The sequence below is a fragment of the Stegostoma tigrinum genome, chromosome 11 (genome assembly GCF_030684315.1).
Source record: "Stegostoma tigrinum isolate sSteTig4 chromosome 11, sSteTig4.hap1, whole genome shotgun sequence".
NCBI lineage: Eukaryota > Metazoa > Chordata > Chondrichthyes > Orectolobiformes > Stegostomatidae > Stegostoma > Stegostoma tigrinum.
In genome coordinates, this window is record NC_081364.1 from 62,830,892 (window position 1) to 62,856,895 (window position 26,004).

Sequence of the window (26,004 nt, forward strand, 5' to 3'; positions counted from 1 at the left end):
TTGGCGATGAGTTGTTCTGAGAATATCAAAATCCAAAAGAAGTAACACCATAAGAGCATGTAAGGTAATTAACAAGGCTATTTTGGTACTATAGGCCAAGGAAACACACCAAGCCTCACAGCAAAAGAACCCTCCAAAAAAGCTAAATGCTACTTGGACTTAGCTAAAGAAACATAAAACTTAGCCCTAAATTGAGAAGGTACTTTAGAACATAGAACATTACAGCACTGTACAGGCCCTTCGGCCCTCGATGTTGTGCCGACTTGTCATACCGATCTCAAGCCCATCTAACCTACACTATTCCATGTACATCCATATGCTTATCGATGACGACCTAAATGTACCTAAAGTTGGCGAATCTACTACCGTTGCAGGCAAAGCGTTCCATTCCCTTACTACTCTCTGAGTAAAGAAACTACCTCTGACATCTGCCCTATATCTTTCACCCCTCAATTTAAAGCTATGCCCCCTCGTGCTCGCCTCACCACGCTAGGAAAAAGGGTCTCCCTATCCACCTTATCTAACCCTCTGATTATTTTATATGTCTCAATTAAGTCACCTCTCAACCTTCTTCTCTCTAATGAAAACAGCCTCAAGTCCCTCAGCCTTTCCTCATAAGACCTTCCCGCCATACCAGGCAACGTCCTAGTAAATCTCCTCTGCACCCTTTCCAAAGCTTCCACATCCTTCTTATAATGCGGTGACCAGAACTGTACACAATACTCCAAGTGCGGCCGCACCAAAGTTCTGTGCAGCTTCACCATTACTTCTTGGTTCCAGAACTCGATCCTTCTATTAATAAAAACTAAAACACTGTATGTCTTCTTAACAGCCCCGTCAACCTGGGTGGCAACTTTCAAGGATCTGTGTACACTTTATTGCAATGATGCACTTTGGCTTGTCATGAAAGCATAAATGATGCCAAATGAATGAAAGTCTTCCTTCTTTCTATCTAGGGAATGGGTTTCAACTTAGCTCTCACTGAAGGGATAAATGTCTCCCTCTGCCGATGGAAAGGACAGACACGTTAATAATCAGAAAATTTTACGTCAGTGGAGTTAATCTGTCGGGACTGTAGATGCCTCCCAAGCCGATACAAAGTCACTGACTTCCCACTGACTCTGAATACACTGGCAAAATCAGCACTGGAAAGCACTGATCTCTAGGAGCACACTGCCTTTTGCAATATCACAACTGATCTGCACATAATTATTTACTAGCTGATCATAAGTAGAAAAACATACTTTTATTGGAAATACAAAAGAATTTTTTGTTTAAATGAAGCATGGAATCAATGAGAATCACATTGGTGAGACCAAATGTAAACTCGGTGACAGATTTGCGGAGCACCTGCACCCTATATGCTATAATCAACAACACCTTCCAGTCACGAACCATTTTAACTCCCCTTCCCAATCCCTGGGTGACATGTCCATCCTGGGCCTTCTCCAGTGTCACAATGATGCCACATGCAATCTGGAGGAGGAACACCTCGTATTGTGCCTCAGGAGCCTACAGCCCAATGGCCTCAACGTAGAATTCACCAGTTTCAAAATCTCCTTGCCCCGGCCTCATCCCACGTTCAATCCTCCCTTTCATCACAACCTCCTTGACCTGACACAATCTATCCACCCCCCTTCCCATTGAACAATCCCCTCTACCCCCTACCTGCATCTACCTGTCACCATCCCAGCCACTTTTCCCCAGCCCCACCCATCTTCACTCTATTTACTTCCCAGCTCCCTTCCCCTTCCCCAGTCCTGAAGAAGGGTCACAACCCAAAATGTCAACTTTCTTGGTCCTCTGATGCTGCCTGACCTGCAGGACTCTTCCAGCTCCACACTGTGTTATCTCTGACAGCAGCGTCGGCAGTTCTTGCTACCTCCATAGAATCAGCAGCTCACTGAGCATCTGAGAGAAAAGAAATATTAAGTTCTCAGAAATAAAATGAAAATAAAACAGAAAGCAAATACTAGAAACACTCAGCAGGTCAGGCAGCATTTGTGGAGAGAGACACAGAAGATTGAATTTTACCAGAATCAGCTAAGCATCAATTTTGTCAAATTTCAAGAGGGTTTCTGTCAGAGTCCAACTGAAATTTCTCATGCTGTCATCCCAAACATGCCTTATTACCTAGCCACCACACCCCAATGGTACCCGTTGGCCATATCCTTCGTCTTGCAACAGGTGAAGTACTCACTTTTGCTGGAGCACACTGGGGATTCCTGATGCTGGCACCATTTCTAAAGACAAGCCCATGCACCAAGTCAAGTACTGTCAGTCCAGAGCTGCACTGCACAAGTCGTATGAATTGTCTCAGACTTAAAGGACAGAGGGAAGTTGGCACCTTACTCTTCAGACTGTGACCGAGAGGTTGTGATGGATGGGGTGGCTGAGAGGAGGGCTGTTTTTTTTTCTTCAAGACTGACAAAGGAAACCAGACGCAGCATCCTGGTCTGAGGCTGTCACTTGGGTCAGTCATTATCTCGAGTTACACTCATAATGCAGGAAGATCAATTGTATTCTACACTCCACAGCAGTAAGTGCCACCATCTTTGCTTTGTTGCCTCACAGTCACCTTACCCCTTCTACTTCGCATTCTTTCCACCAAAGGTCCTGGTCTGCCACCCTATCACATTCAACATGCTCATTCACTTTCACAAGCTATCTGCCCACACTATTGCATACCGTCTGTGCTACCTACTCATTCACAATTCACCACATTTTCTCCACCACCAAGAGTTACGCCTGTAACTTTCAATCCCTCCTGTTGCCTCATTCGAAGAGCAAATAGGGCTGAAGGAGATAAGCCTGGGTGGGATTCCCAACGTTTGGCTCCTGAAACCCTAAAGAATTTCATGAGCCTGACCCCCCCAAGCTGCCGACTGACCAGTCAAAATCCCTTGACTGAATGCTACTGTCAGCCATGACATGCTGCCTGGCTTTGAGTCTAAAAGGCAAGTCAATATAGAAATGTAGTGAGCCTTTAAGCTCACAAAGCCTTTAAGCTCTGGCTGAGGGGTTAAATTGCAACAAGGCAAGGCAGGGTAAAAATGCTGTGAGTATCCAAATAGGTACAATGTGAGTGAGCACTCGGTAAATCAGCAAGGAGGCCTGAGATATACTTCTGTCTTTTTCCTGAGATAGGTGATTGTCCCTTGTGCAAAATGTCCTGGCAGCAGCATTCCTACGAAATGTACTGGAGCAATCTAAAGTACAGCACTGAAGTGCAGATATGTGTTCTAAGTGGATTGGAGATATGTCGTTTGGCGAGGCTCGTATACGCCAAAATTTGCATGGATCGTGGTGCTTGCGGTCACTGCCATGGACTGTGTCCTGAGACATGGTAATAACTGGTATCCAAGATGAAGGGCTGGATGAGCAAAAACAAGCTGAAGACGCCAGGTTACAGCTCTGGCTTTCATGTCAAAAATTGTCCAGAGGTAGAACAAGAAACTGCATTAAATGAGCTTAAATTAACTAATAATACAATGTTGATACATGTTAATGAATGCAAATAAGCCTCTCACCAGTCTTGGCAAGTTTTGTATCTTGTCAGTTGACACTTTGTTGGAGAATGGGACTTATTCATCTTGGCATCAAAAATCTTCTGACTATCAATCTCACACAATTTTCCCAACTTTCTCACCAAAGCCCAGGCAAGATACTGCCCAGGATTAAGAGGCTATTTCATTTTTCCAGCAGGTTAACTTTTCTTGTTCAGTCTACTGAAAATGTTAACCTGGTTTTTCTCATTTTCAATTAAAGATGATCTGCTGGAAGCAGCATGCCAATGAAAGGTACTGATGCACACTAAACTGCAGCATTGAAGTACAGAATTCCACTGTAAGTGGATTGGAGATGTGCCATGTGGGGATTCTCTTTTTATTTACTTAATTTTCATTCTGTTGTAACGATCTACCCTAATTTGAATGTATTGAACAGGATGAATGGCATTACCTTCTCTCTGGAGGAACCATCCATACACCCACCCCCAACCCAGCCTCTGATTGGCTGTCAGACAGAGCATGGAAGGACATCCAGAGTCTTTGTAGCCTGAAGCACTTTGCCAACTTTACAGAAGATTTTATAAACTATCTGGATGAATTCCAAGAAATCTTTGACAGTCCGGAACCTCACAGGTGATCTTTAAGTAATCGTTGATTCAGATAGCTTTCTGCACATTCATCGACATAAATCTTGCTAAGAGATTGTAGACCCCAGTTTGTGCACAAAGACTGCTAGTGTCATTTAGGGCTAACATCAAAATGTGCAGGATTGGGAGGAAGGCATTGAATTTACATGGGCACAGAAGGCATCTGCATATACAGATACATCTCCAGAGTCCTAAGGGGTCAGAAACTGTTGTCTGTCGCTGTCCAGGATGTTCTCCCCAAACCTTCTCTTCTACTGTACCCAACCACCCATCATACTCCACCTACCCTCCCCAATCAACTTATATTTTGAGACTATTGACTTTCTACCTCTCCCTCCCTCACTCTCTGTCTATAATTCTACAACTCTGTGCTGAACCAGCCACTCTTAGTTACCTCTATGTGTCACCCCAATTGTTTGTCAGTTTAACAATTATTACGTTTCTTATGGCATTTTAAAGCCACCCATTAATACCTGAAGGCAGTTCATGGTATTAACTGGTGCTGTTTTCTGGACGACATTCAGACTGGTTTTAACCAGCACAGAAGGAACATTAAAGGACAGATAGGGTACAGGCCACTGAGCAAACGAGTCTCATGATGGCATAGTTCTAACATTGACTAGAAGAACACCTGCAGTCAAAGAGAAGAATAGCAGCAACTGGGAGAACTTGGCAAATAAGTATCATCTCATCGGAAGCTACTGGTCGTATGATTGTTGCCTGATAGTTGAAAAGCATCAAAGTTGCAACTAAACAATGCTATATCTTCGTTTACATATCATAATGGCATGGGTTACGTGATGGCATTCAAAAAACTAAACATTTTTTTCTTGTAGACAAACTTTGCCCGGAGATTTAGAGATTGAAACAAATTCATTTCAGAGACTGCTAATTATGCGTTGTCTTCGACTGGACAAAGTCACTAATGCCATGCAGGACTTTGTGGCACTTCACCTCGGCCAGAGATTTATTGAGCCTCAGGTCAGACTTACTGCTTCATATTTATTTGAGATTGGCTGCTATTATAATTACATTTGTAATACATTATTTTTACAAAATATGTTTTAGCGTTTTAGAACATTAAAAGAAAAATCATGAATGCTGGAGTTGAATTTGGAATTAAATAGAGTTTACAGCACATTTGCCTCCACACTTTTCCTTCTCACTTGTTTCTTCCCACCTTAATGCAATATTATCACCATATCTTTCCAATCCATTTTCCCCTTGTATTCATATAGCTTCCTTATACAGATACGTCTGTTTTTGTGTTTTTTTTGCTTCTGCTTTTTCTGTAATCCACTTAATGTGGTGGCAAGTACCACATTCAAACAACTTTCTGCATCTTTAAATAATTCATTTATGCAACATTGGTATTGCTGCGGAGCCCAGTACTTATTTCCCAAGCCTATTCACCCTGGAAGGTGGTGGAGAGTTGTCTTATTAAACCACTTTAGTTCTCGGGATGTAGGAACAGAAATAGTGCCTAAAAGAAGCTGCTCCAGGGGTTTTTACTCAGTGACAGTAAAGGAACAGTGATATTCTTCCAAGTCAGAATGAAAAATGGTTTGGAAGGGAACTTACAGGTGGCTGTGTTCCTATGTAACTGCTTCTCTTGTCTTTTAAGTGGTAGAGGTCAAATATTGCAAATGCTGTCAAAGTATCCTTGGTGATTTATTGCAGTAGACGTGGTGTGTTGATTTCAAGCGGGCTGTTTTGCCCTGGATGGTATCAAACTTCTTGAGTGTTGTTGGGGCTGCACTCATTCAGGTGTGGGGAATATTTCATCACACTCCTGACTTGTGCCTTTGCAGATGGCAGACAAGCCTTGAGAAGTCAAGAGGTGAACTATTTGTCATTGAACTCCTAGCCAGCCTCTGACCTGTTCTTGTAACCACAGTATTTACAGCACTTTCTTCTGAATTATTTTTGGGAGGTATTAGTAACACACATATCTTAATTTAATGTCAAATCACAAGGTTTAGAGCTGGATGAACACTGCAGGCCAAGCAGCATCAGTGGAGCAGGAAGGCTGACGTTTCAGGCCTAGACCCTTCTTCGGAAATGGGGGAGGGGAAGGGGATTCTAAAATAAATTGGGACGGGGGGAGGCGGTTCGAAAATGGATAGAGGAGAAGATAGGTGGAGAGGAGACAGACCGGTCAAAGAAGTGGGGATGGAGCCAGTAAAGGTGAGTGTTTGTGGGGAGGTAGGGAGGAGATAGGTCAGTCCAGGGAAGACGGACATGTCAAGTGGGCGGGATGAGGTTAGTAGGTAGGAGATGGGGGTGAAGCTTGAAATGGGATGAGGGGATAGGTGGGAGGTAGGACAGGTTAGGGAGGCGGAGACGAGCTCGGCTAGTTTTGGGATGCTGTAGCGGGAGAGGAGATTTTGAAGCTTGTGAAGTCCACACTGATACCATTGGGCAACAGGATCACCAAGCGGAACACGAGTTGCTGTTCCTGCAACCGTCAGGTAGCATCGTTGTGGCACTGCAGGAGACCAAGGATGGACATGTCGTCTGTGAAATAGGAGGGGGAGTTGAAATGGTTCGCGACTGGGAGATGCAATTGTTTAGTGCGAACTGAGCATAGGTGTTCTGTAAAGGAGTCCTCAAGCCTCCGCTTGGTTTCCCCGATGTAGAGGAGGCCACAACAGGTACAGCGGATGCAGTATACCAGACCACGGAAGAGGGATTGTTCCATGTAACCTCATCTTTAGCATGGACGTCCAGTCCCTATAAACCTGCATTCCTCAAACAGATGGCCTAAAGGCCGTCCACTTCTTCCTGTCCCGCAGGCCCGACCAGTCCCCCTCGACTGACACCCTCATCCGCTTAGCCGAACTCGTCCTTACTCTCAACAATTTCCCTTTCAATTCCTCCCACTTCCTACAGACAAAGGGGTTGGCCATGGGTATCCACATGGGCCCAAGCTATGTCTGCCTCTTTGTAGGTTACGTGGAACAATCCCCCTTCCATACCCACACTGGCCCTAAACCCCACCTCTTCCTCTGTTACATTGATGACTGTATCAGCGCCACCTTGTGCTCCCACGAGGAGCTTGAGCAGTTTATCCACTTCACCAACACCTTCCATCCCAACCTTAAGTTCACCTGGACCATCTCTAATACCTCTGTCTCCTTCCTGGACCTCTCTGTGTCCATCTCCGACAATCACCTTTGAAACTAATATCCATTTCAAGCCTACCGACTCCCACAGATACCTGGAACATACCTCCTCCCACCCACCTTCCTGCAAAATTGCCATCCCCTATTCCCAATTCCTTCGCCTCCACCGCATCTGCTCCCGCGATGAGGCATTTCACTCCCGTGCATCTCAGATATCCTCGTTTTTCAAGGACTGCAACTTCCCCTCCACAGTGATCGAGAACACCCTTGAACATGTCTCCCGCAACTCATCCCTCACACCCTCTCCCCACAACAACCACCAAAACAGAATCCCCCAAAGTCTCTATGTTGCCGTACTCCTTTCAGAATTGTATCCTTTGTTTTATACTGCTTCTCCCTGTTTCTCCTACTAAATTGTAGCACATTTCACCACTCTGCATTAAATTTCATCTGTCACAATTCTCCTTTTTCAACAGCTTATGTCCTTTTGAGGTTAATCACTATCCTTGTAATTCAAAATACCTGCAAATTTTGTGTCACCTGTTATTTGATTCATTTCATTAAAGCCACTCTGTTTGTGCACCACATCTGCCTCATGTCTGCAATAATCCAGTCTACCACAATACAGCTGCTACAGCATACCTATACATAGCATCTACTACAACCTTAAAACCTTTACTTTTTTTTATTACATGCAAGAAGTCTTATCTTTCTGACTAGCAGTAGATTTGTCCTCACTTACAGTTGAAAAAATATCATCTTTAATTCTTAAGTTATTCCTCCCTCTCTATAGTTTCACCTCTTTCCAGTAGAGCTTACAACCTGATATATTTAGTTCCCACACCTGACCATCTTGAGGCCAACACTACAATCATGCCTACTATGTCATAAGACCATAAGACATGTGGAAGTGAGTGGAGTGGACATGTGGAGTGGAAGTAAGTCATACCCTCCAACTTGAATTTGCACCTGCAGTTTCTGCATTTGATACTACTTCTTATTGTGTATATATAAAGATTATTTGCGTTCTAGTACTCTATCCACACAGCTTTTATTTATAATCCTTGAGTTATGCTGCTGCTGCTGAACGAATGCTGTTTCAACAGCATTCAAGAAACTCAACACATTCTCTGTAAGGCAGCCTGCTTTAATGGTATCCTATTCAGCACCTTAAACATTCACTCCCTTCACCTCTAGCAATACTATGGCCTCTGGTGAATATCTGGTATCTTGTATATCTGTAAGACATATTGCTATTATTTACCATGGTTTCTTCTACTACCAGAAGGACAAAGCCAATCGGCACAAACACCAGCATTTGCAATCTGCTCTCCAAATCACCCATTATCCTTACTTAGAATTAGATTACCACTCCTTCTGAATTTAAATTTTGGAACTCCCTTCCTAACAGCACCATGGAATTATTTGCACCACACAGATTACAGCAGTTAAAGAAGGTAACTCCCTGCCACCATCTCAGGGATAATTGGGAATGGGCAAAAATTGCTGGACTTGCTAGTGATGTCCAATGCCATGAACAAACAAAATATATTCTGATCACATCAGCTGATTGATAATGCTATGATATATCTGAGAGTATGCTTTTTAAAGTTATTATTTCTTTCAGACCTCTGATCTGAGCACAGTTTTTAAAGATTCAGCTCCCAGCATTCCATTGATCTTTGTGTTATCGCCAGGCACAGATCCTGCAGCTGACCTGTATAAATTTGCAGAAGAGATGAAATTCTCAAAAAAATTGAGTGCCATTTCACTAGGGCAGGGACAGGTAAGCAAAAACATTCCCAAATAGAACTTGGTTAAGCAATCTCATTGTCTTTAGGGGTTTGTTGCTGGATTACCAAATTACATGATAAATGTAAGAGCTGCAGATACTGAAGGAAAATCTGGAACAAAAACAGAAATTGCTGCAGAAAGTTATCAGGTCTGGTCACACCTGTAGAGAGAAAGCTGAGTTAAAATTTCAACTCCGGTGACCTTTCTTCAGAACTGAACAGGAATTAACTTTGCTTTCTCCCCACAGATGCTGCCAGACTTGAAAAGCTAGAAAGAGCTTATAAGCATTTGAAAAACCCAGAAACGTGATTTAAATTGTAATACTTTTAGGAAGTGTTTTTTTAAATCATAAATGTTAATTGAATGCCTTTTTATTCACAGGGGCCAAGGGCAGAAGCTATGATGCGTAATTCTATGGAGCGAGGAAAGTGGGTGTTTTTTCAAAATTGTCATCTAGCCCCTAGTTGGATGCCTTCTCTGGAGAGACTTATTGAAACTGTGGACCCTGACAAGGTGATTGTGCCGTTTTCATATGAAAAAAGATGAACAACCTATGCTGTACATATCAGTTCATCCCTTTCAATACAATTTGATAACTAGCTTTTTACAAACAAGATTGAAGATTGTGAGGGAAATATAGAGACAGTGAATGTTTGGAAACTACTGGAGTCATGAAAGTGTCATCTTTGTAAATTAAACTGATCGAGGATGGTATAAGGGATGTAGATAATAATTGTATAGTTTTGGTCCATCCATCTCTTGAATTAATGCAGTAACTTTGCCCAACTTTCCTTCAGAAGATAGAATGGATTAGGAGAGTTTCTTGGACTCAACAACACTGACCAATTTATAAAAATGGATCTATTGTCCTCTGTGAACCCTTAAATGCTTTTATTTGTCATGCTTGTATTTTGGTAAATATTAATGTACGTCAGCATACATAACTATCTCTTACCCAACAAAACAGTCAATTGATAAGTTTTAATACCTAAGAAATAGTCCATGTTCTAAGAGACAGCAGTGTATAGTCTCTGCAGTCTTCAGAAATAGCAAGCAGCAATAAATTCTAATCTGCTTGAACATTAAGCAGCATTCTTTTACATACTGATACAACAAATCAGTGAAGGAACTGAGTTTAATGGGCCAAGTTACTTTGCTTTACTTGGTTGTTTGGGCCTTTAAAGAAGACTGAATTGCATTCATACATCGCTCTTGCAACCTGAAGGCATCCTAAAGCATACTTGAGCCAATGAAGTATGTTTTGAACTATGGTAGCTTGTTGTAGTGTCACATTGTGTGCTGTTGCCGAAAGGGTGGGATACTGCATACTGACTTCCATCAATGCAATTCCAAATCACCTGCTTGGAATACATGTCAATTGCCACAGAAGAAGTTCTTATTTTTTGCTTATTATTTAGAGTGGCACCCAACATCTGTTCTGTTAAAAGAAAATAATTTTTATTCATGCACTACTTCTTACAACCTCAAGGATACCAAAGATGCACTTTTGAAGTGTAGTAATTATTGTAAGCTGCAACCAATATATGCCTAAAATTACAAACAGTGACATGATGACATCAAACATACTGTCCATCAATGAATAATCACTGCAGGCTGGATTTTACAACCCGCTGACACCCCTCCCCACCTTGTCAACAGCTTGGCAGATGTGAAAAATCATGGATACCATGCCTGCCACTTACTGCCCACCCCTTATCCATGTCATAATTCGACCAGGAAACCTACCTGCCTGAGAGCTATTTGAGACTCTTACTTAACTAAAGGCCGCTTAGGAGCTTCATTCTGTCCCCATTCGGATTTAACTAATGGAAGGGCAAAGCCACCATGGTGATGTCCCCTTCTCTCAATGGGTCTGATTTCAAGTCCTGTCTCCCCTTGAGGTAAAACATGACATGTCTGAACAGGCTGATTAAAATAACTTAATCAATGGCAAGAGGGGTTCACATCAAGCATCCAACCTCAAAGCTTGTACAGCTGTTGGTGACAAGATGATGGGGCCTGTTTAAGAGTCAATGTTCATTAGAGATCCCCCCCAAGATCCTTCTCCCCTGCCATCCCCCAACACAGCCTGTCACATTGGGCTGGATCCTGGTAGCCTGAAGTATTTTCCACATTCACTGATGTGGTACTGGATAAAGGTTGTTTGAGGTAGTTTGCTGCCACCAATCCTACTCTGTTTTTGCTTTGTCTTGAGCCTACCTAGTGATTAATGATAAGAGTATACACCACCATACAGCATCATCAGAACACGTACTGTTCTAAGATAGCAAGAAGGTTTATTGCATGAAAGCCCCCCCAATAAGTGTAACTACATTTAGTCAGTCAAAATTACTAGTACCTTGGGGAGCTATGGACACATCTGCTGTGTCCAAAAGCTAGAGGGAAACTCCTGGGCTCTGCCTTAGACTATATGTGACATCAGTAAAATGGGTGCAGCCAATGTAACATGAAATTTAACTTGTTATACAATTGTGACCCACCAGGTTTCTTCTACACTGCCTTATCTACTGTCCTCTCGGTTTGCCAGATCTTCTAGCCTAACCACAGCAGTACCCATTGCTCAAATTACTTTAACTCTGGCTCCATGAATCTTCAGGGTCAAGGACTGGAAGCAATTTTAGCAGTAACCACCCCTCCTGGTAGCACTGTGGAAACTGGAGAACTGCTGGCCATTTGATTGGCCAGCACCTCCAGATAGGGAGGAAGTCTTAACTTATACCAATTAATAGCCTGTCTGACTGCTATTATATCACTGCAGGAAAACTGCTCAAGAAAAGGCAGGTTCACCCCCAACATTTTGTCCTGGGGGCTTTCAGCCATGCATTTTGGAATACCAGGTGTGGATGTGTGCTACTTGACTGATTTTATGATTGATGTTGCTTCAGAATTAATCAACAAGCTATCTGAGATAACAAGGTATACAGCTGGATGAACACAGCAGGCCAAGCAGTATCAGAGGAGCAGGAAAATTGACATTTCAGGCCTAGACCTTTCTTCAGAAATGGGGGAGGGGAAGGGGATTCTGAAATAAATAGGGAGACGGGGGTGGCGGATAGTAGATGGATAAAGGCGAAGATAGGTATAGAGGAGGCAGACAGGTCAAAGAGGCAGGGGTGGAGCCAGTAAAGGCGAGTATAGGTGGGCAGTTAGGGAAGGGATAGGTCACTCCCAGGGGATGGACAAAGGGGCAGGATGACGTTAGTAGGTAGGAGAAGGGAGTGGGGCTTGAGGTGGGAGGAAGGGATAGATGGGAGGAAGGACAGGTTAGGGAGGTGGGAACAAGTTGGGCTGGTTTTGGGATGTGGCAGGGAGGGGGGAGATTTTGAAAGATTCTCCAGCATCTGCAGTTCCTACTTTCACTGAGACAACCTGTTTTTTTTTTAATATCCAGGTTCATCGAGACTTCAGGATTTGGCTGACTAGTTTACCAAGCAATAAATTTCCAGTTTCAATTCTTCAGAATGGCTCGAAGATGACAATTGAACCACCAAGGGGAATAAAAGCAAATTTAATGAAAACCTACATGAACCTCACCAATGACTTCCTAAACTCTTGTTCTAAAGTAAATTTATAATTAATATTTTATTACAAGTATATCATTTTAATATATGGAATAGTCAATACTGAATAAATGAATATTCAACTCCTCTATTCTTCCCAACAAAGTGCATCTTCCAAATTTTTGCCCATTCACTTATCCCTCTCTAGATTCTTTGTGTCATCCACAGCAGTTACCTTCCTACTTATTTTTATGTCATCTGCAAACTTGGCCATAGTACACACATTTTCCTCATACAAGTCACTAACATATATTTCAACAACGGTGATCCCGCAATAGTCCCAGTGGCACTTGATTAGTTTCAAGTTGCCATCCTAAAAATGTCCCATGATGCCTTATCAAATGCCTTCCGAAAATCCAAACATACTACATTATTTAATCTATCCTGCTTGTTGCTTCTCAAAGAATTCCAATAAATTTGTCAGGCATGATTTCCCCTTCATGAAGCCATGCTGACTCTGCCCGATAATATTATGTATTTCTAGATGTTCTGCTATTACATCCTTTACAATAGACTTTAACATTTTCCCAATAACAGATGTTAAGCTAACTGGTATCTAGTTACCTTTTATTTTGTCCTCTTTCTTTATTTAAATAAAAGTATTACAGTGTCAGTTTTTCAAACCTCTAGGGTTTTTCCGGAATCTGAGGGTTCCGGGAAGATTACTACCAGTGCATCCCCTGTCTCTGTAGCTACTTCTTTTAATCTCCTGGGATGTGACCCATCAGGTTTCATTCACTATGATTATTCTCAAAATGAATAAATGTTGGAATATCACAACGAATGTATCAAATATCATATATCTGCTGACTCACAATGCCAGGGACCCAGGTTTGATTCCACACTCGGGCGACTATCTATGTGGAGTTTGCACGTTCACCCTGTGTCTATGTGGGTTTCCTCTGGGTGCTCAGGTTTCCTCTCACAGTCCAAAGATGTGCAGATTGGGTGGATAGGCAATCTTAAGTTGCTCATAGTGTCTAGGGTGGGAAATGCAGGGATAGGGTAGGGGATGCGTCTGGATGGGACTAAATGCGTTTGGACTCAATGGGCTGAATGGTCTGCTTCCACACTTTAGGGATACTATGGATTCAAATACCTCTTTTAAAACATTAGAATGTTAGTTATCCAGTCAAAGGGATTTATTGGTTTTAATCCCATAATGTTGTCTAATACTTTATACTAATGACATGAATCAGTATACATTCCTCACATTCATTAGCCCCTTGGTTCATCATTATTTTGAAATTTATTATATGCTTTCTATTATGAAATCAGTTACAAATAATTTTGAATGGTCTCTGCCAGTTCCTAAATTCCCACTGTAATTTCATACCCCCAGTCTCCATTTACTTTTGTTACTCTCTTCTATCTTACATACTTGTAGGAGCTCTTATGATCTTTAATTCTTGCTTGTTTACTCCCATCTTACTCTTTCTCTTTGTATCAGTTTATTAGTTGTCCAAAACTTTCCAATCTTAAGACTTGCTAGTCATCCTTGCAATGTTATTAGCTTCATCGAAACAGGATGGAAGGCTCAATTTTCCATGGCAATTCTGCACCTTAGAAATGTATATTTTCTTAGAGAATTTGAATTTTTCACTGCTTATCTACCTCCAAATCTTTAAACTATCTGTTGATAGTTTAAAGCAATGAAGAGGCCATTTCATATCTACACCAGTTCTATGCCAGAGAAACTCAGCTACCACCCTTCCCTTGGCCTTTCCCAGTAAGACCTGTATTTCCTGTATCCTCATGTGCTTATCGAATTTTGTTTTGAAAGTAATAATTAAACCTGCCTCCAATACACTTTCAGGCAGTGTATTCAGATCCTAACCTGTTTGCTAAAAAAGTGACCCTGGCCTCACAATTCTTTCTTTAGACGTTCAATTTAAACTGGTCCCCTCTGGTTCTTGATCCTTTTTACCAATGGGAAATGTTTCTGTCTTCTCTTTATGATTTTGAACATCTCCACCAAATCTCCTTTCAACTTTCTCATCTCCAAAGAGACCAATTTATTCCCTACTTTATCAACATAGCTGAATTCCCTCATCCACGTAAACATTTTTGTAAATCTGTTCTGCCCGCTCTTTAAAGACTTCATATACTTTAAATATAGTGTGGTTTACAGAATTGGATACACACTCCAAATGAAGCTGTGCCAGTGTTTTATAAAGGTCCATTATCACTTCCTTGCTTTTGTATTTTATATCTCTACTTTTAAAGCTCAGGATCCAGTGTGCATTTATGATCAACTTCTTAACCTGACCTGCCATTTTCAATTAAAAGCAAAGTACTACTAATGCTGGAGATAAAGAACATAGAACAGTACAGCACGCCACCTCATGCCACCATATCTGTGCCAACCACAAAGCTATTCTAAACTAATCCCATCTACCCACACATGGTCCATATCCCTCTATTTTCTGCCTGTTTCTGTGTCTGTCCAAACTTTGCTATCATATACACTTCTACCATCTCCCCTTGCAGTGCGTTTCAAACCACCGTCTGTGCAAAAAAGAACTTGCTTCTATCAGTCGGTCTTCAGCGCCCAACATTCTAGCAAAAACAATGCAAATTTGTCCAACCTTTCACCATAGCTAATACCTCCCAATCCTGGCAACATCCTGGTAAGCTTCTTCTACACCCTGAAATAAAACTCAGCATGTCTGGCAGTTTCTATTGAGAGAGAAACAGAGTTAACTTTTCGCATCCAGTATGACTTCTTTGGAACCAAGAGTCGCTGCACTGGATTTGAAACATTAACTCTTTTTTTCCTGTTACTTGCGATGATTTATGATGGAACTAAATTCAGTTAATTAATAGACTTGATTAATTTAAAAAGTGGAATTGAAAGCTTTGGCTGGATTTGGTGTTCTTTGCAGTAGCTGTGGTGGCAAATATATTCAGAAGCGATAAACCTTTAAACCTAGCAAACGCATTTACTGAGTGGCAGGAAGGGAGCAGATATCGCAGCACTGCCAACCATGCAGTTACTTGAACTTCATACTGTGCACCCACTACCTCTGTGGAGGAGACCCACCTCTAGTTTCAGTGATGCTGTCATGAAAGTATCAGCAACTGTTGTGAAAAAGCCATCTGTTTCATGAATGTCCCTTAGGGAAAGAAATTTCTCATCAATACCTGGTCTGGCCAGCAGTGACTCCAAGCCCACAGCAAAGCAGTTGATGTTTAGGTGTCCGCCAAAACAGGCTAAAAGCCACTCAGTTTGAGGGCAATTATGGATGGGTGGCAAATGCTGACCTTGCCAACAATGGCCAGATGCTATGATGGAGTAAAAAAGAATATTTCTCTTCATTATATTTCATGGGCAATATGTCTGCCCATTCCAAAAGCCCCTGACTATACCCTCTTGTAGTCTGTCTCTACCCTCCCGACAGTTCATAATATTTTCAAGGTTATGTCATCTGTACATTCTGAAATTCTTTCCTGTGCATCCAAGTCTAAATCATTACTACGTACGAAGAAAATCTACTGCTAGGGAACACATAGAATTGAGCTAACTTTGTACCCATACTGGCTCTGACCCTTTTTATTCCACAAACTTCAACATTATTAACAAGGCATTTTAATAAAAAGTGAGGCTGGATGAACACAGCAGGCCAAGCAGCATCTCAGGAGCACAAAAGCTGACGTTTCGGGCCTAGACCCTTCATCAGAGAGTTATCTCTGTTCTTTAATAAAAAGCCTGTTGGAAATTCATTTGCACCACATCATTAAAAACTCATTCAAGTTCATTAACACAATTTACCTTTATAAAGCCAGGCTAGTCTTCCCTGATAATTTTGTCCAGATTATTGTCTCCAAAAGCCTTCCTACCACAGAGGTTAAACTGACTGGCCTGCAGTTACTGGGTTTATCCTAAAATCCTATTTGCCCGAGATTGATCCACTCCAGTCCTAATACTTAATTGATCACATTATAAAATTAATTTATTTTTCCCAGTTACACAATGACCAATTTAATACCTTATCTAGATCAGGTTTTAAACAATAAGATCTAAGATCTACTAACCATATAAAGAACAAATGAATGTGCAACAATTGGTTAACATATAAAGCCAGTAATAAAGAAATACAACTAGTTATCTCTCTAAATATTGCCTACACATGCATACAAAAACACACACTTTAAGGAAAAGTGAAAAAAATAATTTCCCTGCAAAGATGGCTTTCTGGGGAAAAAAGCACTTTGGTCAATCGGTTATTCTTGAAGGCAAAAGGATAAACCTTAGGATGTCCCAAAGTGTGTTGTTCTGAAGTTCTGATACCTGTAATCAAGTCTCAAATTATACACAAAGATAGTAAGAACTGCTGATGCTGCAATCAGAGATAACGCAGTGTGAACTGGAGGAACACAACAGGCCCGGCAGCATTAGAGGAGCAGGGAAATTGACGTTTCGGGTCAGGAACTTTCATCAACTTTCCTGTTCCTCTAATACTGCCTGGCCTGCTGTGTTTCTCTAGCTCCGCACTGTATTATTGAATTACACACAGTTGTCTCTGTCATCTTGCAGACAACTTGTTCGGGAAGTACAACCTTGATCTTCAATTATACTTTCAGGAGAACAAATATTTTATCCCTGAACTCAATAACAGGCCTTTTTTTTTTCAGAAATGAGAGAAGTCAACTGGCTAGCTTGTTCTTAACAACCTATTCTCCAACTCACTGGGTTCTTAACAGGCTTTCTTTGAACTGAACCAGATAAAACAAGAAACTCTCCAAACCAGTCACTGTTATAAAACAGCCTTAGCAGGTTCTACAAGTTATCACCAGTTATGTTATTTATAGGAAGCCTTATTTTTAAAAATCTTGAATGTCTGCAGTGAACTCCAGCTATTTCCACAAAACTGGAAATAAATCCATTTTCCACAATTCTTCAAAATATAATTCCTCCAATCAGTATTAAACTAAAAAGCATCTTGATAACAAAGATATAATAGTTTCTCCAAATCACTGGCACCACGTGTGTCCAATAAGAACTGTCTCCACAATTTCCACTTTTACTTACTTCAGTGTCAGCAAATATTCCCTCTGGTTTGCTGGTCCTAAGGTATTAGTCACCCAAACTCTCACACATTTCAAGTGGTTCATTGTTCAGTTGCAGTTTTCTCCCCATTTCTGTTGGGTTTACCTGGTTCAAATCCATTCTCATCCACTGAAACTGGTCCCCCTCCGATAATGTATACTTCTCCCTCGCGCCAAGTAAACCTCAATTTGGTACTATAGTAACTGCAAAACATCATGACAAGCAGATAATGTTTGTGAACAACTCTTCTAATGAAATAATTTTAAAGTAAGAACCTGCAGGTTTGGTGTAAATCCTTAAGAAATATAAACTTGCTTTGTTATTAGAGTTAGATTTTACAATTTTTTCTTTAATTTCAGGTTTCAGATTTTAAGGCTCTCCTGTTATCCTTATGTTTATTCCATGGAATCACCATAGAACGTAGGAAGTTTGGGCCACTTGGTTTCAATATTCCCTATGAATTTACAGATGGAGACTTACGAATCTGCATCAGCCAATTAAAAATGTTCTTGGAAGAGTATACTGAACTGCCCTTCAAGGTGAGTGTGAACATTTCTAATTGTAACTGCAAAGTACTGAGTTAAATTTATTCAGAGGACAGGAAGTCAAAGTGGTAATATAAAAGAATCAGCACCACAGCTTAGAATTGATCTGCTCAGTGTAGCTGCCAGGAGACCCTCCATCAAAGAATTGTTTTATATTCATTCACTGGCTGATCCAGCATTTTTTGTCTATCCTTAATTGCCCTTGAGGTGGTGATGATGAGCTGCCTCCTTGAAACGCTGATATCCAGGAATAGAGTACAGGTTGTTGCTGTGTCCAGCAGATCCCCACAGCAGCCCCCAACCTGTCCAGATGATTGCAGAATTCTCTGCTAATGTAGTACCTGGGCAATGAAAGCTATTGCATCCATTACGCCTGTCTGCTGCTGCTGCTCCTCATGCATGAGGATGAAGTGTCTGATTGTCAACACCACAGGGCCCTCTTTAAAGAAGGCTCATGGGCAAGGGATGCCAGTGCTTTGACGGATATCGGCTCACTGACAAGTTGTTCCTGGAATTGTGCCTAAAACAATGTGATAGAAATTGCATGCAAGAAATGTCACAGTGGTTGGATAGACAATTAATGAGGCATGTTTGGTAAGATACAATGAGAAAACTTGCTAAGCCTTGTAGGGAAGAACACTCCAAAAAAAAGAGACTCAATACTGGATTTCAGCAATAAAACATAAAGTTCAGACCACAGAGATTTTAATAACATGATGATTATTCTCCTGATTTAGTCTTAGCAATTTCCTAGAGATCAATTTTCAGTTTTTTGGACACCCTAGGATAATCTTGGAGGGTGGAAAATTCCTCGTATGAATTTACTGAGCTATTGTGTGGAGTCCAATGTTTGGTCACCTATCCTGAATCAGGATCTTCCTCCTGGTAAAACTGCAGTTTAGCACTCGAACCAGGATCCCATAGTCAAGATATCCAAATAGTTGTGCTAATAGGCAACATCCTAATTCTTTAAAACTGATTACAGAATATTCATATTAATATGCAGTACATTTAAATTCCTTTGTACGCTCACACAAGCCACAGTATTAGGGAATGACTGACAGATTGCTCCCAGGAGATATTGCAACTTAATTGCTAATCCAATGAACTTTGTGGATAATATGGCACTAGGTAGTAGCTGTGTCCAGAACTGGCAGCTGGTTAGATATTGAATTGGTCAATTGGGGAAGACTGGTGCTAACCAGCCAAGCACAGAATGTTGTTTTTAAACAAAAGCAGGGAGAAAACTGGTTCTGGCTGGTTTTGGAAGATGCAGACTGATTTTTGAAACTTACGAAGTCTGGCTGCTGTTTTTTACTCTCTTCAGTTTCTTCTCCAGTTAAAGAAGTGTTAAATTCTGAAAACCAAATTATAGTCTTATAAGAAATAAGTAAATACTTCTGGTGACTTACTGAACCATTCATATTCACCGGTGACTTCAAAATTAGGCATATAGTTACATGCCTGTGAACAACATGTTGATCAAGGATTACGTGAAGGCTTTACATCCATCGTTAAAATTGGTTAACTGAACTAGCAAATTATAATTCTTTTATTTTCTTTCTAATTTATCCTTTAACTGTGCCTGTCTGTCCATGTGTGAGTGGATCAAAGAAGATTGGGTTTAAATCATAAGAACCCACAACCGAATAGGTGAAAAAGAATTTCCTCAAATCCCCTGTAAACCTCCTGCTTCTCACTGAGTTGTGACTCCTTTACTAATGGGGAAATTTCCTCCTTATCTACCCTATCTGTGTCCCACAGAGCAGGTGCTGAGGAGTTAAGAAGGTGGCAAAAAGTCACTGAATGTGTGTTGGAAAGAGAAGAACAGCCAAAGAAAGTGACAAAAACAAAAGTTACTGGAAAAGCTCAGCATGTCTATCGGCATCTGTGGGGAAAAAAAATCAGTGTTAACGTTTCAGTTCCAGTGACCGTTCCTAAGAACTGATGGTGGCTGGGAAAATTGTTTCAGAGATAGTAGGAACTGCAGATGCTGGAGAATCTGAGACAACAAGGTACAGAACTGGATGAACACAGCAGGTCAAGCAGCATCAGAGGAGCAAGAAATGGATTTTCTGAAGAAGAGTCTAGGCCCAAAATGTCAGCCTTCTTACGGGTTGTTGAGAAATACGTGGGATTTGTCTTGACTGTATCTGTTATTTGATGTTTTTTGTGGAGTCCTTCACCATGGTTTGTTGCCCATGTTTACCTCATACGTATATCTTAGTCAGTTGTTTTCCTTTTCTCACACTTAATACTCAAGTTCATTTTGTTTGTTCAAAATTGTAGCAGTTTGTGGCTTTATACTCTCTTGGTAGGGGCCTGGATCTCAAACTTTGTCTACTTTAAAGAGAAAAAGGTACTGATCCTTAAGCAAATCATACCCTAATTTGGTGGATTGTACCAACAGTCTAATGGCCTGCTGCATTGACTTCACAGGTACTTAAGTATACTGCTGGGGAGATTAATTACGGAGGTCGTGTGACGGATGACTGGGATAGACGATGCATAATGAATATTTTGGAAGACTTTTATAATTCAGATATCCTAGAACAAGGTTTTACCTACTCTGAATCTGGAATCTACAGGCAGATTGATACTGAGATTGACCTTGAGGCAAGTGCAGACTTTTTTAAAGATACTCTTTTTATTTAATCTTTTCAATGTTTGCAATGAATATATCGAAGCAAGTTTTTAACATTACCATATTTATGATCATTGTTCTGAATTGATAGTAAATTAAAGAGGTAATTTACCCATTCAGTGGATGACATTGTGATGAAAAAAACTTTGCATAGCATGCACTGAAATTTTTTTCTCTTCTGATGAAAGAAAAATCAAAACAGCATCCTTAAAGACTAAGCTGCCTAAATTTGTGGCAATCTTTCCTCTGAGTTTTTGCATGTTCCATTTCAGGATTTAGCATGCATAATATTACAAACATACATAAATATGAACAGAAGTAGGCCATTCAGCCACACAATTCTGCTCCATTATTCAACAAGATCAATTCTGATCTGTTTGTGTTTTGAGTTCTATATTCCCATTTATTCCAGATTGCTTTTGATTCCCTCACCTAATAAGAATCCATTTACTTCTGCCTTAAAAGAAATCAATGACACCACTTCACCATCTTTTTAAGTAGAGTGGGTTCCAAAGTCATACAACCCTCTGAAGGAAAGAAGGACGATTTCTAATTTTAAAACAGTGACCCTTAGTTTTGAACTCACCTATAAGATTAAACATCCTATCCATTTTCACATTGTCAAGCTCTTTCAGGATCTTACACACATTAATCAAGTCACCTTCACTATTCTAAACTCCATTGGAAACAAGCCCAATCTGTCCCACCTTTTCTCATAGACAACCCACTTGTTCCAGGAATCAATCCAGTCAATTTCCTTTGAATCGTCTCCACTGCATTTACATCCTTCCTTAAATAAGGAGACCAAAACTATGACAAAAATAGAAATTATTTGAAAAGTTCAGCAGGTCTGGCAGCATCGGTGGAGAAAAATCAGTGTTAACATTTTGCAAAGGTCTGACGAAGGGTCAATGAACCTAAAACATTAACACTGATTTCTCTCCACCGATGCTGCCAGACCTGCTGAGTTTTTCCAGCAATTTCTATTTTTGTCTTGCATTTACAGTATTCACAGTTCTTTTGGTTTTTATTTAGACTAAAACTGTGAACAATATTCAAGATTTGCTCTCACCGACACCCAAAACAACTGAAATATTACACAGAAACGTAGAAACTAGGAGCAAGAGCAGACTACTCCCAATTGCCTTTGAATTTTCCTAAGTGCTCAGCTGTAACCTCTTCAATGAACAATTTTAATACGTTACCATTACAGACTTCAAGCTAACTGGTAGGAAGCTTCTTGTTTTCTCCCTCCCTCTCTTCCTGAATAAAGGGACTATTTTTGCGACTTGTCAGTCTGATAAAACCTTCCTGAATGTCAAGAATTTTGAAAATTAACACTAAGACATTTACTCCCCATTATCCACCTCCAAGTTTCTCGGATAAAGTCTGTCTACACCCAAAAACTTGTTAGCCCACAGCTCCAAAAGTTTGCTTAGTACTGGCTGACATTAGAAAGTGCCAGTCTGAACATAGGAGTCACATATCACATTTCAACCTTCCTTCAATATGAAGAAGAATTATACTCAAAGTGCTAATTATTTCTTTAACCACAGATGCTTCCAAGCTTGCTGAAGATTTACAGCACTGTGTTTTTATTTCAAATTTCCAGAATCTGCACTATTTTGCTTTTTTTTGTAAGAGTCATTCATCCTCTTGCGTCGGTTCTTCCATTGAATTAATCATTATTGATCTATATCTCTGTTCCATTATTAGCCTTAGCTACATATCTTCTGATATCTATTCCAAACAAAACAAAACTTTCATCTTTTTGATGACAACTTTTTTTGTTTGTTCAAGAATATACAGCCTATCCTATATTACTATTTGAAGAACAGGAATTAACACAATTTTATGTACAACCAAACTTGTTGTTTTGAGTACTGTAGAAACTGATAATTTTTAGAAAGATAATTGAATTTTTGGCGCTTAAGTGGAAGGATTACTCAAGATTTTTAAGACCTTTAGCATACTAAATAACCTAAATAAACTAAAAGCAACATGGTCTAAATATCGTTACAGAGACAGTAGGAACTGCCGATGCTGGACAATCTGAGATAATTTGGTAAGAAGCTGGATGAACACAGCAGGCCAAGCAGCAAAGTAGCAGGAAAGTTTGACATTCCGGATCGAGACCCTTCTTCAGAAATGGGGCAGGGGAAGGGGATTCTGAAACAATTACAGACACCTTAAGTTTACCTGGACCATCTCTGACACCTCTCTCTCCTTCCTGGACCTCTGTCTCCATTTCTGGCATCCACCTGGAAACCAATATCCATTTTAAGCCTACCAACTTCCAGAACTACCTAGAATATTACTCCTCTCACCCACCTTCCTGTAAATGGCCATCCCCTATTCCCAATTCCTTCGCCTCCACCGCATCTGCTCCCAAGATGAGGCATTCCACTCGCGAACATCCCAGATGTCCTCTTTTTTCAAGAGCCGCTACTTCCCCTCCACAGTGATCAAAAATGCCCTTGACCGTGTCTCCCTCATTTCCTGTAACTCATCCCTCACACCCCCCCATCCGCAATAATAACCAAAAAAGAACCCTCTTGTCCTCATGTATCACCCTACCAACCTCCAAATCCAACGCATCATCCTCCAACATTTCCACCATCTGCAATCTGACCCCACTACCAAAGACATTTTTCCCTCCCCACCCTTCTGTGCTTTCCAGAGGGACCACTCACTCCATGATTCCCTTGACCGCTCCACACTCCCCTCCAGCCCCACCACCCCTGGCACTTTTCCCTGCAACCGAAGCAAGTGCTACACGTGCCCCAATACCTCCTCCCTCACCCCCATCCCAGGCCCTGAGAAGACTTTCCACACAAAACAGATGTTCACCTGCACATCTGTTAATGTGATATACTGTATCTGCTGTTCCCATTGTGGCCTCCTCTACAATCGAGGAAACCAAGTGGAGGCTTGGGGACTGCTTTGTGGAACACCGACGCTCAGTTCACAACAAACAACTGCACCTCCTGGTCACGAACAATTTCAACTCCACTCCCCCCCCTCCACAGCTCCTCGAATGACATGTCCATCCTGGGCCTCCTACATTGCCATGATGACGCCACCCAAAAGCTGCAGGAATAGCATGTCATATTTCACTTGGGAACCCTGCAGCCCAAGGGTATCAATGTGGACTTCACAAGCTTCAAAATCACCCCTCCCCCGACCACATCCCAAAACCAGCCCAGCTAGTCCCTGCCTGCCTAACCATTCCTCTCACCTCATACCCCACCCCCATCTCCTACCCACTAATCTCATCCCGCCTCTATGACCTGTCTGTCCTCCCTGGACCGACCTATCCCCTCCCTAACTCCCCAACTACATTCATCTTCACTGGCTCTAACCCTGCCTCTTTGACGCGTCGGTCGCCTCACACCCTGTCTTCTCCTTTATCCATCTTCCATCTGCCTCCCCCTCCCTCCCTATTTATTTTGGAATCCCTTTCCCCTCCCCCATTTCTGAAGAAGGGTCTCATCCCAAAACATCAAACATTCCTGCTCCTCTGATGCTGCTTGGCCTGCTGTGTTCATCCAGCTTCACACTGTTATCTCATGGTCTAAATATTATTCAGCAGGCAACTTATACTCTAAGCTACAGGAGAAAAAAATTCCTATTTAAATTTTAGAGTAAGAATAATCTCCTTCACAGTTATACTTTTCGCTGTCTCTTAAATGGACACTTCATTCTCCAAGGATCAGTCAAAAGTAGTTCTTAGTTCCCGCAAAGTTGCCTCACTTCCTCTTCCTTTTCCAGCTCAGCCACTCTTTGTCCCAGAACTGACTTTGACAATGAAGGATCAATTGAAGATCCTCCCTGTATCAAAGCAGTGACTAACAAGGCCAGAATTTTCTCTTCCATGGTGGAGAACTAGCTGCTTCTATTTTTCTCTTCATTCTTTTTCAGATTTTTGCAGACTGACCTGTCATGAGGCTCTAGGATTTCTTATAAGAAGTCTGTAAGATGACAGTGCAATAGCTTTCTATGTTCGTTTCCCTACTCAAAGCCAACCTCCATTACAACTTGGTTTGCATTGCCCATAATGGGCTTTGCAATATAAAGTTAAAAATAAAGCCAAGGAGATCTTGTGGCACAGATGTAGTGTCCCTACCTCTGAATTAGGAGGCCTTGGTTCAAATTCCACCTGCTCCAAAGTATGTAATGTATATCTCTGAACAGGTTGATTAGAGAAAAAAAAAGTAGAGCCAATGGGCTCTTGTGATGCAGTAGTAGCATCCTTATCTCCGGACCTGGGGGCCCAGTTCAGTTCCCTCTGTTGTAGGGGCATGTGATAGCATTGCTGGACAAGTTGATGAGAAAATAATAGTACTTCCTGAATACAAAACTAAGATAAGGAAGACCAACAGGGTAGTATTGGCACAGTGGTAGTATCCCTACCTCTAGGCTAAGGCCTAGTTCAAGTCCCACCTGCTCTAGAGGTGTGCAATATAGCCTTCCGAACAGCATGATTTAAAAATGTAAAGCACACCCAGCTGGGAGGAGTTGGTGTCACAGTAATATCCCTAAAATAGTAAACCAGAAACCCGGGCTAATATTTTTTTGAGCTCCACAGGTGTGTAACAATGTTTCTGAATATGTTGATTTTAAAAAAGTATAAAGCAGATCCAGGATGTCTTTAGAGGCATGTGAGCACCACAGGGGATATAGTACTTTATCCCCCAACCCCACATCTTCAATTTGATTTAGTGCCTTTCTGTTTCCACCACACCCTCCCCCCCCAACTTAGTTTAGTCCACCTGACCTTTATGTTGGCTTGACTAGAATGTCTGCGCAATGTAAGGATTGTCACATTCCAGTTTTTGTCATATGGTCACTTCTGGTCAGAACGTTTTACAAATTGTGGCAAACTGGCATTATGTGATCAGAGTCATGTGTAGGCCAGACCAGGTAAGGATGGCAGTTTCCTAACCTAAAGGACATTAGGGTCCTGCCTTTACATTGAGAATAACATCCGTCATGCTGTGTGGCACTAACACTGTGCTAAATGGGACCGACTTCAAACAGATCAATAACTCAAGATTGGGTATCCATGAGGTGCTGGGAGCCATCAACAGCAGCAGAATTGTACTCCAG

At 41.3% G+C, this 26,004-nt stretch overlaps 1 protein-coding gene and 1 long non-coding RNA gene across 5 annotated transcripts in view; one reads left to right on the forward strand and one right to left on the reverse strand.

Moving 5' to 3' along the window:
* The window catches only part of dnah1 (dynein, axonemal, heavy chain 1), a 392,016-nt gene that overhangs the window by 315,332 nt on the left and 50,680 nt on the right, over positions 1 to 26,004 (forward strand). The window contains exons 66-72 of the mRNA XM_059649497.1: positions 3,946 to 4,142; positions 4,993 to 5,137; positions 8,909 to 9,067; positions 9,457 to 9,588; positions 12,488 to 12,658; positions 18,066 to 18,245; positions 20,691 to 20,867. Coding sequence (XP_059505480.1) covers positions 3,946 to 4,142; positions 4,993 to 5,137; positions 8,909 to 9,067; positions 9,457 to 9,588; positions 12,488 to 12,658; positions 18,066 to 18,245; positions 20,691 to 20,867 — 1,161 coding nt within the window. The remainder of the gene's footprint in view (positions 1 to 3,945; positions 4,143 to 4,992; positions 5,138 to 8,908; positions 9,068 to 9,456; positions 9,589 to 12,487; positions 12,659 to 18,065; positions 18,246 to 20,690; positions 20,868 to 26,004) is intronic.
* The window catches only part of LOC132210119 (uncharacterized), a 118,545-nt gene that overhangs the window by 26,019 nt on the left and 66,522 nt on the right, over positions 1 to 26,004 (reverse strand). The gene's annotated exons all lie outside the window — the stretch shown is intronic.